The sequence below is a fragment of the Montipora capricornis genome, chromosome 2 (genome assembly GCF_036669925.1).
Source record: "Montipora capricornis isolate CH-2021 chromosome 2, ASM3666992v2, whole genome shotgun sequence".
Taxonomy (NCBI): Eukaryota; Metazoa; Cnidaria; class Anthozoa; order Scleractinia; family Acroporidae; genus Montipora; species Montipora capricornis.
Window position 1 is genome coordinate 47,907,851 of NC_090884.1, and position 15,000 is coordinate 47,922,850.

The following is a 15,000-nucleotide window of genomic DNA, read 5'->3' on the forward strand; positions in this document are numbered from 1 at the left end:
GTAGCTGTAAAGGTTTCGTTTAGGGCGGTACGCGAATAAAAATAAAATAAAAATAAAAATATAAATTATACATGTTTTAAACTGGACTTTTTTAGGGTAAAAAAATGAAAAAGCCTAGGCCACGACCAGATTGATCTCCTTTAGGGGTTTAATTAGACATTTCCGACGAGCATCCCCGCTCCTTCATATGCAAAGTCCCCCCTGGTTGCCGTTTGCCGTAATCGGCGCAATGTTGAATCCCTCTGTTGTTAATGGAGAGAAAATCACTTCCTGACAGTCCATCTTTGATCTGTTTCAAGCAAGAAAAGTAGGGGAAATAACGCTCGGTGAAAATTAGTATCTTCCCGTTGCAACGGAAAGAACATCATCCCCTTCCCCTTCCCCTTCCCCTTCCCCGTGCAAAATCCAGTGGTGTTACGAATGTGTCACGCAATCTACACCAGACGACAGCCGAATTGGTCGAAATGCGACGATTGATAACAAATTCTGCGTTCGTATTTAGCAATATTTCTAAACCATGGAGGTTGCCTTCGATGCACCACAATTCTATAAGAGCATTTAACTTCACTGTGTTACGTTGGAGCTCTAGCCATGACGTTCATTCCGTTACACCGCCAGTCTTCGATTCCAAGGTTGGGTTTACAGACTACGAGAGAGAACGTCGAGAATTTAGCCTCGAAGTTCCAGAATATTTTAATTTTGCCAACATCATCGATGCGTGGGCTGAAAAAGAGAAGGTACGGACTTTCGTGAACTTGACATCAAATTAATTAATCTTTAACTCTCCGAACTGCCAGCTCGTTGTCATGCATGATGATGAATTCTACCTCTATAATGACTAGATACAGATAACTTACTTAGTATGGAATGACGTTCAAGTAGAAGTAATATGATTTTTATCAATTGGGCCTTTAAAAAAAACTTCTAAAGTAAAGCATTTACAAAGCTCCAGTGACTTGTCGAATCCAACTACCACTGAGAAATCTTGAATTGAGAGATTTTACAATTTAGGCTCATTTGGTTTTAATATAATTGTTGAGATAAATTTACAGTCGGCTTCAGTCGACCCTAAATCGTCGTATCGTGTTTGAGTATCCTGTACGGTAAAGTATGGTTATGTCTTTCTTGTCCTGTCAGTAAATTTCTTTTTTTGTTGCCATTAATCAGATTGCGTGACGCCCTAGCTTGTTGGGAGCTGGGGCAAAACTAGTCACCAAGCCCCTATTCATGCTTGCAGGCTTTATGGGAAAAGGAAGAAAAGGTTTTGGAATAAGCATGGATCCGTGCATAGCACGACCATAATGATACGCCAGCAACGGTATTAATTAAAATCGACCGTAAACTGTCTATACACCTTATTCCAAAATGACCGCCACTTTAGTATTCTATTGTTGAATTGCAAATTGGCCCTTTTGGCCTCGTTCAAGGTTAAATATTCTTTTGACTTTTACCTTTGAAAGCGAGGCCAAAAGGGCCAATTTCAAGCAAACAAATGAATACTAAAATGGCGGCCATTTTGGAATAAGGTGTATTGTTGTACATAAATCACATTTTCATTCAAGGTCCAAGTTGGAATCTTTTGATTGTGGCAGTATATTGCGCAACTTTTTCAGTTTCCTCTATGTCACGAAGATGTTTTATTGGTACGTCATCGTCGGAGTCAATCAGAATCTGTCGTTAGGGCTCTTTCAACGAAATTACAGCGTAAATGAGGCCCTGTTAGGGTGGTTTTAGTCGGCCTTATCCCTAAAATTCGGGGGGCAGTTATCCCTTATCCCTAAAATTACTGAGACTGTTATCCCTAATTATCTTTGTAATTTGACAATAAGTGGCAGTTTTAAAGTGTAAACCGACCCGTTTTTTAACAGATAACCGAGTACTACAGCAGTTGACCGAATTAAAGAGCCTGGGAGCAAATCTTGGACATCTTGATTCTATTTGGGCTGATAAATGACCGGTTACTGTTCACTACCAGTCGCCAGTTGTGCAAATCCTCGGCAAAATTGACCAAAAGTATGATAATTGAGAAATCAAAGCTATCTTTTATTGTCATCCCTAACATTATCTCGGTTATCCCTTATCCCTAAAATTATTTTGCCAGTTATCCCTTGTCCCAAAAGCCCATAACAGGGCCTCGTGAATGTCTTTTGTCAAGCAAATTAGCCTTTGGATGGAATCTGTGTTTTTTTTGTTGTCAAAAACAAACTGTTTAATAAGAGACCAAAAGAAATCCCTGTTCAACAGATTAATGCATCGAGAACTGCCATCGCTGGAAGTGGTGATATGCAAGAGTGAATTAGATAAGAGTGTTGTTATGTTCTGGGTGGGCTCCCCAGCACAGTAAAAAACGAGTCTATTTTTAGAATACCCGTTCGTGCGAAAATTAGTTTTCATGTTCCTGAAAAAAAAAAAAACCTCGGATGACAGAAACAGTCACTCGTGAAATGGCTTCCAGTGGAAGGTTTAAAGTGGCGGTTCTTTGTTTGTTTTTGCGCAGTATGTGTATCTAAGAATAAGTCAATTTGTGACTGGGCTGAAGCAATTGCTGGCGCAAGACCGCAAATTGATAGAGAAACACTCTTATCTAATTCACTCTTGGTATATGCAATTCCGTTTACAATCGAAACAAGGCCCAAAGAAGCCGAAAGTCTTTCTTTTGTTATCCTACCAATCATAGAAAAGCCCAGATTTTGGACTATGTAGCAATGACTGGTCAGAGGGGTAAAAAGTATGGATAAGCAAAACGTTAATTTTGAAGGGTGATCTTGCCGTAAAGTTAGTAATAAGGGTGTCTTAAAGGGGCTGTGTCTCGAAATTTAGCCAAATTCAACGACTGGGAAATGAGAATCAAATCAAGTGAAACATAAAAATAACCAGTAAAACATTGAAGAGAAGTTTGAATAAAACAGCAAGTGCGAAAGGAAGCAGGGATGGGCAAAATTGAAGAAGCTTAAAGTTGATTGCAATTGGGGGTTTATATCTGTCGTTTGTAACTAGAATTATATATGCGCTACAGACATTTGCTTTCAAGAAGCGTTATGTTGTGTTAATTAAAAGCAATCCCTGGGTTAACGTGAAGTTCCATAGGGGGAATGGGGAAGGGGGGCTCTTGTTCCCTTGTTCCCCCATATTACTTTCAAACTTGTTCCCAGGTAAAACAGCTTGACATTGTTCCCCAGTTCCCCAGTTCCCCAGTTCAAATTACCCATGTTTCCTTGTTCCCCCAAACCCCCTGGGAGGGCCTCGTTATCGATAGCTGGAGAACTTGACAGATTGAATTGAGTAATCCTGAATTTTAAGCTTGGACAGAGGAAATCTGGACATCCAGCGTTTTGGTGGGCAGATGACAAAGGTCATGAAATCAAGTGGTCGTTTAAACAACTGATCCAAAATAGCAAGAGGTAAATGAAAATTCAAATACGGACTATCATTTTATTGCTTTTGATATCTGTGTGATAATGACTGTGAAGGCAACTTAAAAGAAAGACGAGGAAAAGATCCAGTAGCTGGCTGGGCAGAAGAGAGCAAGACACAAGGAGGCGAGGTTGTGATAGCCTGTTCCAGGCTCTCAGATAGTCGAGAAAACGAAAAGAGTGGGCGCTTGGGTCGAGGCGAGGCGGGACCTCGCCTCGACCCTCGCCTCGACTCTCGCCTCGACCCAAGCCCCCACTCGCTTTTCACACGCAGCTCTTTTCGTTTTCTCGACTATCTGAGAGCCTGGAACAGGCTAAGGTTGTGAAGACAAAATCAACCAGAAAACACCCATACATGTACACAATGCATGGGAAAAGTCTTACATCCTTGAATCGTGATCTTATTCTGTGAGAAGGTTGAAACAAAATGAAGTGAATAAGTTAAATATATGCTTTTAGAATGATCAACTATGCGAATGACTTAAAACTTTTCAGGTTGTTCCACATCCATATCCAGGGTGAATTCACTCGCGGGAGGGAGAAACCCCTTCCTGCTCTGCATCCAGACATATTGGACTCGAGCCCATGTAAGTCCTAAACGACTGACGAGGTCATCCCTCCAGCGCCTTCTTCTGCGGCTCCTAAATGTTGAAAAGTCATCCTCTTTGATAAATCTCATAATGCTGATAGGCTCCTAAGTTAGTCTTACTGTATTGTTCAGTCTTTCTTAGTATCTATCTCTCAGCAAGACCAACAAAACCCATTTTAGCACTTTAATCACAATTGAACTGCTTCTCTAGAACTACCAATGTTCTTTCGGAGGCTGGTCAAGTTCAAAGAGGGGACCGTGTCATGGTCATTTTACCCAGGCTCCCTGAATGGTGGCTCCTCAACATCGCTTGTCTTCGAACAGGTATTGTCTTTCAACTAAACCTTATTCAAAAGGCTAAAGGACTTGCTGGCAATCCTGTGAAAACGCACTGATATTAAACTTTCCTGAGCCATTGATGACCGTGAATAATTTATTAAAGGCGTTGATTTGACCTAGTTAAATGACCTTAAATGTTTGAAACGTTTCGTACATCGCCGAATAAAATTCGACTATACCTATCAAGTCCGATAACAACTCCAATCAGCCTTAAATTTGACACAAATTTCAGCGGAAACATTGATAGGTTGTCCTAAAATAGTTGGAGGTTTTATGTAAATGAAATCACAACCAATTAAGTTATTGCTTAGTGACTGTACCTCTGTATTTTTTACAGGAACCATTGTGTGTCCTGGATCCATTCAGTTACGAGCTCGAGATATTAAGTCGAGGCTACTTTCATCACATGCGACTTGTATCGTAGCGGACACTGACACGGCTGAGTTGGTAGACCAGGTAACAGTGTGGAGACAACAGTGTGAAAGAGATACATTTAGAATACTGGGTACAATTTGAGATGACTTGGTTGAGAAATTGCTGTCAGCAAATTATCTCCATGTTCTCGTGGCTGAAAGTCAGTTGGGATGTATACATCTTATTCCAAAACGGCTAGTATTTTAGTATTGTTTTGTTTACTTGCAAATTAGCACTTGTTGCCTCGTACAAGTTTGAATATTCTTTTGAATTTTAAGTAATTTTAAACAACGAGGCAATTTTCAAAGTAAACATTTTAAAGTAAACAAACAATTTTAAAGTAAACAAAAGAATGCTAAAATGGCGGCCATTTGGATTAAGGTGTATTTGGCAAGTAGCTGGAGAAAATCGTGCTGTAGCGATGATAGACTCTTCCGTGAGGAAAACTTGTGAGTTTGTTATTGTCGTGTTCTTGATATGTCAACATTGGTGATTCATATTAGCTGCATGATAAACACATATGTACACTGTATATAGTGAAATGCAAGATTGTAGCTAGATAACTGAGCACTAAAATTAGCTCTCCTTCTTTGCAGGTAGCCAAATTTGTTCCTTCTTTGAAAGCCAAGCTTCTCGTTGGTGAACAAGAACAAACAACCGAGGCAAGGTCGGTAGTCTCTTGTGATCTTTTTTCTTTTCTCATCATTATCGCCGACTGCGAAGGATTTTCAACTGGTTTCTTCCATAGGGCGACACATTCCACAGAGCAGTGAAAGAAGGCTTCTCTACTATCTCCCAGGATTTTTTCTGTGAGATAAGGAAAGGGGGCTCGCAAGAGTTAATCTTGGCGGGTTAATCCTTGTCGATAAGTAGGATGAGGTCCAGGAACTTCATTGAGCTGGCATACGATGACTGTCGCCAATAGTGGGCGTGTATCAATGAAGTCAGTTTTTTAGCATGGTATCGTAACACCTTTTAAGTGTTATTGTTTCTTTGCTAGGAAAGGGTGGCTTCCTTTCAAGGAATTGTTTGAACAGGCCTCTACAGAGCACGAGGTGGGTAATTTATTAAGTTCAAACGTGTTCTTTAAATGAAGATGAGACCAAAAAAACATTTAGATCACTTTGATCACTTTCAGGTTGAAATTTACCACTTTAACGCCATGGTATCGCTGTTAGGGTTAACATGGATTTGCATCAGGGTTATGGCACTAAGCATCGCGATGCCGGGCTAATCCCCGATACGCAAAAGTCAATTCCGATCATTTTATTAGATATCATGTTCAATAATATGGAGTACATTAATATGCCGTTCGTGATTATCCCTTCATGCGAATTTGACCATCCTATGAATACGTCACTGAATTCGAGTATGAATTTGCAATTTCAATGGATCATTTCCGAGTTCACGCCTGCCTCCTCTTCAAAGCGAGGCTAAGTGCGAAGTTTTTGTGATGGTAATTAGTTCTACTTTACATATGAATGAAAACTAATTTTCATAAGAAAAAATTCGCAATTAAACTCGATTTGAAGAGGAGGCAGACATGAACTCGCAAATGGCCTAGTAAGCTATCTAGTGACGTCTGCAGAATGACTAAGTCTTTGTTTCTTGCTAAATAGGCCTTCACCTAGGCTTTCACAGTCAAAACAGCTCAAGCGTTCCCCTGACGAGCGGATTAATGAGTTGATTATTGCAAATTTGATTTCAGGAATCATCACAGGTAACCCAGGCTCACTGTGTGTGCCACATAGGTAAACAGTATAAAAAACATATGAGGCGAAGTTTAGGTCTGAAAATTTGCTAGAAATGGAAAGAAAAATCGATAAAATTTACCATGTGGTGAGCTGTTGTCTTTAATAAGTACACGAAGTTTCGGGGAAAATGGTCCCCGTTAACCTTCCTTCATAGTATAGTGACAAGGGAGGAGACGGAAGCCAGCGTAGAGACTCCGATCGACCCAAAACAAGCACGATTTTTTTCGTGAAAATCGAATCCAGTCGCTAAATGAACACGCCAGGCTCGTGGAACATGAATTTCTCTAAACCATGAATCCACTGAAGCATCTCCAGGTAGCAACGCGAAGCCACCAGACTCCGTAGAACTTAACCTGCTAAAATGGCGGCCAGAAAGCGTTGTCCTCGCAAAGTGTCCAATTCAAAATGGCACTGAACTCGGGACGCCTGGTGACGAGTATAATAAGTTCTGGAGGGAGGGGAGTCCCAAATTGCTAAAAACAAAACTCACTGAGCAATCTGGGACTCCCCTAACTCCTGGGGGACATATATTCCCCCCGTCACCAGGCGTCCCGAGTTCAGTGCCATTTTGAATTGGACACTTTACGAGGACAACGCTTTCTGGTCGCCATTTTAGCAGGTTAACTTACAAGTTTTACGGAGTCTGGTGGCTTTGCGTTGCTACCTGGAGATGCTTCAGTGGATTCATGGTTTAGAGAAATTCATGTTCCACGAGCCTGGCGTGTTCATTTAGCGACTGGATTCGATTTTCACGAACAAAATCGTGCTTGTTTTGGGTCGATCGGAGTCCCTACGCTGGCTTCCGTCTCCTCCCTTGTCACTATACTATGAATGAAGGAAGGTGAACGGGGACCATTTTTTCCGAAACTTCGTGTACGTATTAAAGAAAACAACAGCTCACCACATGGTAAGTTTTATCGATTTTTCTTTCCATTTTCTAGCAAATTTTCAGACCTTAACTTCGCCTCATATGTTCTTTATATTTAAATACCTATGTGGCACACACAGTGAGCCTGGGTTACCTGTGGAATCATTTCATTTATCTGGTCGTCGGATAAATGATGCAAAATTCAAATCAAGCCTCAGTTCGAAACACGAATTTTAATTGGATTACTGTTCGCTTCCGGTGCCAGGCAGGCGTGAGAATTTGACAGGTGTGTCCAATTTGCATAATCTGCCAAGGTCGTAACAAGCGTGATTTTCCTTTCTTTTTAAGTTCATTTCTCTGCTCAATCTTTAATTCGAAAACAAAGTGTCTCGAGTTTGAGAATACTGGTAAGATTACAGAAAGGTAATATTGCTGGAGTGAAATGACCGTTGTTTGACAGATTATGCAAATCAGTAAACCAGCCAAATTCCAAGATCTTCCCACGCCGGCCTGACACCGGACACAAGCAACATTCCAATCAAAATTCGAGTTTTGAACTGAGGCTTGATTTAAATTTTGCATTATTCATCCGACAAACAGATTATTCAAATGATTACTGAAATGAAAATTTGCAATAGTAAACTCATTAATCCGCTCATCAGAGGAACGCTTGAGCTGTTTTGACTGTAATGGTGTAAATTGGTTTACTAGAGTCTACCTCATACACGCGGATTTTATTTCTAACTCGTATTTCCACTCAATTTCGTATTCCCATTGAGATCAAGGTGGTTTTGGGCCATGAAGAGCCTCAAAGCGAACAAAGATGGTTTTAAACTTAAACGAACTCCATCGGGTTTCGTTCTCGGCCAATTACTTTACAAGATCGCAAAATTTGAACTCTATCATTGTACACTGAGGAAATTTTTTTCACCCGGTGCCATCCTGCGACTTCTCGTCTATTGGAAACACTGTCGGTTTGGATGACTACTGGAAAGTGACAATTCGCAAAAGAAGCTGACTCAGTGCGTGATGGTGATGTAACAGTGCTTATAATACCCTTGATATGGTACCCTTTACTGCGCAGATAAAATTTGTGCATGAAAACACGCATAGGCTTCTTCTTTTAACTCAGTGCGTACGGACACGAAGTAACGAGCCTATGACAGTTTACTTCACAAGTGGGACAACAGGACATCCCAAGATGGCAGAGCACACACACGCCAGCTGTGGATTGGGACATATAACTACCGGAAAGTAAGACTATTTGTCTGAAGTTATTACGGTACTTTGGAATGTTGACTTGTTAAAGTAGTATCGTTCGCGTGAGTATAGTCCTAAGAAAGACAACTCCCGCTCGATTTGGCAAAAAAGCAAAGGCCATGCAATAGTCCTTCCTGGGGTCACAATCAGCCGTGTGACCATAAGGTATGATATGACACCCGTGTAGCGGCCTCCGTACGCCACTGTCCTTTGTAACACGGTATATTCTGTCAAATTTACGTATACGTTGTGGTCCTTATTTTACGCCCGCACGTTAAGCCGATGATACATGGTTCAACATCCTGCAACATTTGTTGCTCAACAAATGTTGAGGCGTGTTGCACAGACGTGTTGAACGGAATAGAGCTGCTCTCTATATATTTTCGTTCAATATGGTTCAACAACGTTCAACCTGTTGAATGGCATATTTCAACATTCAACATGACATGACACACTGTTCAACATTTGTTGACTGAACAGCTGCAACATTTGTTGATCAATACAAGTTGAACGGTGTATCACCGGCTTTAGGTTGCTAAATATTAGGTTTCTTCGACCATGCGCTGTTGAGAACCCTGTGTCCCTTGTGTCTATTTTAATTGTAGTCGTTTTTCTATAGTTTACCGAATCACCTCTTGGAATTCGTAGTTTGACAAGATTCCCAGATACAGATACTGATTAAAACTGGTTGGAGCCAAATGGGATTTTCGGTACAATTCAAGCTCAAACAATTGGGCACATTTACATTTATACCCGCCAAAGCCAAGTCTCGGGAAAATACAGAATTGTCTTGAACAAGCATTTTATCATATTTCTGGGTCAAGGAGAGGAACCATAACTTTTTTCAAATTTTTCACTTGATACTGGTAAAAGTTTCACTCATTCATCCATCTCATCGTAAGTTGCCACCCTTGATTTTTGCGATGGAAAGCGCTCAAAACTCTTCGAACAACCACGATTATAACTGAATGTCGTTATTGTTCTTGGTCAACTGACCGGCTTCTCAGGTACTGGTTGGACCTCGCACCTGACGACATTCACTGGAACATTTCAGACACTGGTTGGGCAAAATCTGCCTACAGCAGCTTTTTTGGTCCATGGATTCAAGGTTCATGTGTATTTGCATTTCACAAGGATCGCTTTGAGTCCTTGGCTATTTTAGAGACGTTGCAAAAATACCCGATCAGTACCTTTTGCTCCGCCCCGACAGCATATCGTATGATGATTCAAGAGGACCTTGACAAATACAAGTATCCTCGGCTAAGACATTGTGTGAGTGCTGGGGAACCTTTGAACCCAGAAGTCATGGACAGATGGAGAGATGCAACTGGGCTTCAAATCAGGGAAGGTTATGGCCAGAGTGAAACGGTAAGTTGTGATTCGCAGGTGTCAGGAAGTGAATTGGGATTTAAACCCGAGTGTCTCGAAGATGCGCAGAACGTATGCGCAATAACAATAGTAGGCATCGTCCTTAATGTATCTTTCACATAGTGATCGCGCACTGATTGGCCAAGTTAACAGGCCGTATTCTACGGCGCGTGGCTGAATTTTCTTTTCGCTCGATTTGATTACCAGATAAAACTAGTAATAATCATGGATTAGTAAAATGTGTTCGATATTTAGTGAAATATATATTTTTATTGTACTGATTGCCCAGAAATATTACGGGAGAGTGGACTTGTGGGGTGTCTTCAGGCAATGTCATAATTCAGTTGCAACATTGAAGGTCCTCGTATTAAGTCTAGGAATGGTCAGCCAGGCGTCCAATTAAGATGTCACCCAAACTCTAACTGAAATCGCAAAGAGAAAGATGCGACACAAATAGTATATGTTCTCCTAACGTCAAACGCAATAAATTTCTTACGAACGTCGTTTTCTTTTGCCATACTGTAAATAACTAAAGTGCTTCATGTTTTTCGCAGTTCAACATAGGAATCGGTACGGCCCTCAAAATTGGTCAGAAAGACGTAATTATTTATCTGTACTTTTGGTGGAGAAGCACATACGGTTGCTCTGTCCTTTTCCACATCAGTTTCCTACGTCAGATTATACAGCGACTTTCGAATGACCTTGAAAAAGTGTTCTCAGTTTGTTTCACAGACCAATGTTTGGCGAGATTAAAACAAAGCTTCTCCTCATTCTCGCCAAGGAAACTCCAAATGTGGGCAGTAAACAGACGAGTTCGATTACCCAATCACATTACTGCATTTCAAAGGACGTCAAAGCGAAACTTTCCAGAAAATTCCATGGGGAGATGACGTTGTTTGCATCCGCGTTCACTAAGCCAATAAAAATTCGTTTCTTTTTGTTTGATAAGCCAATTACATGTTTTGCATTTTTGTTTACGTTCCGTTTTTCCTTTTTTTTTCAAGGTCATATGAAAGTCGCTCTATCGTTCGTTTTTGTTCTTGTATGCTTTAACAAATCTCTTTTTAATACGAATTTCCTATGTACATAATAATAATCATATTTACTTACCGCGGTACAATTCAGTAGGATAGATAAGTATAGTATAGATAAAGCATATACTAACAGGTTACTACGCAAACTACCTTCACTATTCTACCCTAAAACCATAAAATAAAAAGCTGCTTTCTGTGAATGCCGTGTGGTTAAAATAATGGCTTATGGTAGCCTCTTTGATCAATCGTTTGTACAGGCAGTAAACTGGGTTCAAATGAAAACAAATGAATTGAACCCAACCGTTTTTTCAAGTTTAAGACTTCCGAGATTCCTCTGAGAGGTACGAGGACGCCACTAGACGTTGTAAGGAACAAAGAAATTTCCTCTGAGTCGTTGTCAAACGGACTAAGACGTTTTATGTATTGTTTTAACTTAGACACTTCTATGTGGCACCTTTCGGTGTCTTGAGAGCCGTCCGGGATCCATGGGCAAACCTGCTCCCGGCTTTGACTTAAAGGTTGGTGAAGGCATTTCTATATGTTCATGATTTATTAATCAAAGCGTAATTTGTGGATTTAGAAATCCAAGAAATCCAACTCAGCGTTATCCTCAGTCAAGGAAATGGGCTCTCACAAGTATAATAAAGAGAATATTCTTTGAACCCTTTGACTTCCACTGATGATCTAAAAGTTTATTCTCCTAACTGCTTCCATAGATTTCTTCGTTCACTTGACTGGTCATGAGAATTTGGTGTTATATCAGGAGGATACCCGTGAGCTGATAATAATTTTCATTCTCAATACTTGTCTACCTGACATTGTATTCAAATTGAGAGGTGAATTTACATACTGATTAATACTGGGAGTCAAAGGCTTTTTACTCGTCTCTCTCTTTTGATAGGTTACTTGATACCTCAGTGTCGCTCACAGTCAACAATTGACTTATATCGATTACGTTTCTTCCACTTTTCGGCAAAACGCAAATTTTAGTCTGTCGTTTGCTAAATCTCTCTTTTTATAGATCATAGTATACGTCATCGTGGCAATTGAACATACCCAAGTTGCCTTTAAATGATTAATTATGTTGTTGTCTACTGGAACGCGACCAACTTACTCTTCCTGTGAATTATTATGTTCAGTCTTAGAAAACTGAACCAAACTTAAGGTAATTTTCATATCCAGCTGTATGAATTTGTCCTCTGTTGATGAAATCATAGTGGGCTTTTAATTGTACTTTCATGGTGCTTTCTTGCTTTTTGCTTGCCTCTTTACTTTCAAAGATTGTGGATGCCAAAGGCAACGAATGCCCAGCAGGAGTGGAGGGTGAAATTGTTGTGAAAATATCACCAAAAAGACCAGTGGGAATCTTTTCTCGTTATGTGGTTAGTTGTCAAAAGTCGTTCGTGCAGATGTTGGATGATATTTGAACGGATCTAGCAACTCTTAAAATGTTGCATCTTGCAGTACATTATGGGAAGTGCACATGACTGATCATTTAATTATTTTTATGGGGACATGTAACTGAATGTGATCACTTGAACATGGTCCCAACTTAAAGGCCCTCAATGTTAGCCCTGGACTGGAGCAGCAACGACAAAAACGTTTGATCTTGGGAAAAATACATTAGGTTATTAGTTTTGTTTATTTGAGTTTCACAACCGAGACCTAGATTTGTGAGGGTCACACAACAGAACAATTGATAGTACTATATCCTCACTGCATACTCATTTCCTCATCGCATAAGATTAAGTTATGGGAAGAGTCCGCGACTGATGAGGCAGTAGGCATGCAACGAGGATATGGGCAGATAGGAGCTTGGTCAAGGGGAGGTGGGCGGGTCGCAAAAGACGACTGTCTTTGTGGAGTACAGGACGAAAAGACCACTCTCCAAGCGGAGAGACCAAATTTAAACTCCAAATGTCGCAAAGCATTACTGGCGCTATAGCACGGGCGAAAACGGGCAAGTGCGATGGAACAACAGCATGTTTTGCAATGAGCTAATTAATTATGCAGTGAGAATAGTGTGCCCTTCACAAGGCCAGTTTACAACACCGGGAGTTCCTTCGAAGAGAAGGGTCTTCTCGCCCTTATCCGAGAAGACTAGCTATAGAGAGTCAAACCATTGGAAGATGTATGTTGCTACTATAAGGCAGCACTTTTTCCTCCGTTAGTTTTAGACCCTAAGTGTTGGTCCGAACGGTGTTCGAACCCACATCCTCCCGCAAGGTAGTCCCGCGATTCTCAACCAAAGGAGCGATGCGTGAAATGCCCACCACGATGTCCTAACCTAAGGGTGATAAGCGAGATTTTTTTCAAATACATACCCCATGAATTACTTCTCAAGGGCAAAGCAAACCAGTTTACCTTACCTCTAATTTTGCCGCTTCATATTTGATTTACATGTAGGTTCGGAACATCTTCGCAAAATTGGGTATGAAAGCAGCTCCGGTCTTTTTGGCTACTGAAGTAACAGCAAATTAGAATACAAGAAACGTTTATAAGATTGTTTCATTGTTAGGATGATCCAGAGAGAACATCCTCCGTGCTCCATGACAATTTTCTCTGGACAGGTAATAATAATCAAAGTAATACCATAAAATATCAAACGAAAGGCAGATCTTGCCCTTAAAACCTTGGAATGCAGGTTGCGTCTTTGTACGTGTTTTTGCACGTGCTTACGGTACGTGTCTTTGTGAGGTGTTTCGGTGCCAATGTAAAACGTAATTCAAATTTGAACTGCATTGTTTTGGTGATGAAGAGAGACTTGCAGCGACTTTCTATCGTACTTTACATGTTTTCCCTTAGTTTATATTGATTTGATGTAAAGTCATCGTTTTACTGCACTTGAAGGACCAGTGAAATCAATGAAGTCAACCCTATCCTATTCTTGTGACAGCGTCCTTCTTACCCCTTTTCAGGTGACCGAGGTTTTCAAGATAAAGATGGGTACTTTTATTTCGTTGGCCGCACAGATGACGTCATAATGTCGGCAGGGTAGGTCTATGGCCCCAAAGGTAACGATTCGTTTGAGTGGTACAAGCAATGTTTGTTTTATGAAACGATCCAGCATATTCGGCCAAGGGAGGTTCTCCCTTCACGAGAAAAGGGACATTTTAGACTTTCCAGACCCTTTCTATCCATCAAGCGATCAGTTTTATCTCGTCCTAAACTGAATTTCCAAAGGCAATTATTAAAAACGCCTAAAATACGAAATTGCATAATTGTCTTGTTCCTATCATTTTTGAGCCCGAGGGGCTGGGGGAGGGTCCCCGGACATAAGTGGCGCAGTTGACTCGCATTGCCTTCCTTATTCTCGAAAATGTCACTAATATTCTGGGCCCAGAGTGGGAATGTTAGATTTTCTGTGAGAAGAACTGGGACCTAATCAGCTGTGTGGTCGTCTTTTCAAAAATACCATAAGACTGTTTGTTTGCCCTTCAAAATTTTGCATAATAATTTCAGTTTATCTTGGGACTTGCAATGGTCCGAAGAGTAAAGTGAAAGTGGTGCATTTATATAGCACCTTTATCACAAACGTCTCAAAGGCGCTTTACAATGATCGATTTACCCCCAGCGGACTTGAAGCATATACAGGCGCAAATTGCAGCCGCTTCTAAGCAGTCCATGAATGCTGGTACTCATTTTACCGACCTCGGAAGGATTGAAAGCTGAGTGAAATTTAGAGGGAAAGAAGGTCTCCAAATATTCCAGTCTCTGTAGAACCGGTAATGGAACACGGAACCTTAGGGTTGGAAGGCAGAGATCTTACCACTGCGCCAACCCCTCCGCTCCGAGAAAATGAAAACGATGCTTAAGCAAAATTTTGGATGGCAAACAAGGAGTATTATGGTATTTTTGAAGGTGGCCTATTAAAAACGGCATGAAATTAAACGGCCATTTGAGCTGTTTTGAAGGTAAGCACTAGTTTTGATGTAACAAAACAACTGCGTCTCGCGCTGAA

General features: G+C 40.8%; 1 protein-coding gene across 1 annotated transcript in view; it reads left to right on the forward strand.

Annotated features, from left to right (window-relative positions):
- Positions 1 to 438: 438 nt before the first annotated feature.
- The window catches only part of LOC138024716 (acyl-coenzyme A synthetase ACSM3, mitochondrial-like), a 21,675-nt gene continuing 7,113 nt past the window's right edge, over positions 439 to 15,000 (forward strand). Inside the window, exons 1-12 of the mRNA XM_068871934.1 lie at positions 439 to 737; positions 3,301 to 3,401; positions 4,214 to 4,326; positions 4,679 to 4,797; positions 5,352 to 5,422; positions 5,756 to 5,810; positions 8,510 to 8,631; positions 9,645 to 10,005; positions 11,477 to 11,557; positions 12,320 to 12,421; positions 13,558 to 13,609; positions 13,958 to 14,033. Coding sequence (XP_068728035.1) covers positions 465 to 737; positions 3,301 to 3,401; positions 4,214 to 4,326; positions 4,679 to 4,797; positions 5,352 to 5,422; positions 5,756 to 5,810; positions 8,510 to 8,631; positions 9,645 to 10,005; positions 11,477 to 11,557; positions 12,320 to 12,421; positions 13,558 to 13,609; positions 13,958 to 14,033 — 1,526 coding nt within the window. The 5' untranslated portion in view covers positions 439 to 464. The remainder of the gene's footprint in view (positions 738 to 3,300; positions 3,402 to 4,213; positions 4,327 to 4,678; positions 4,798 to 5,351; positions 5,423 to 5,755; positions 5,811 to 8,509; positions 8,632 to 9,644; positions 10,006 to 11,476; positions 11,558 to 12,319; positions 12,422 to 13,557; positions 13,610 to 13,957; positions 14,034 to 15,000) is intronic.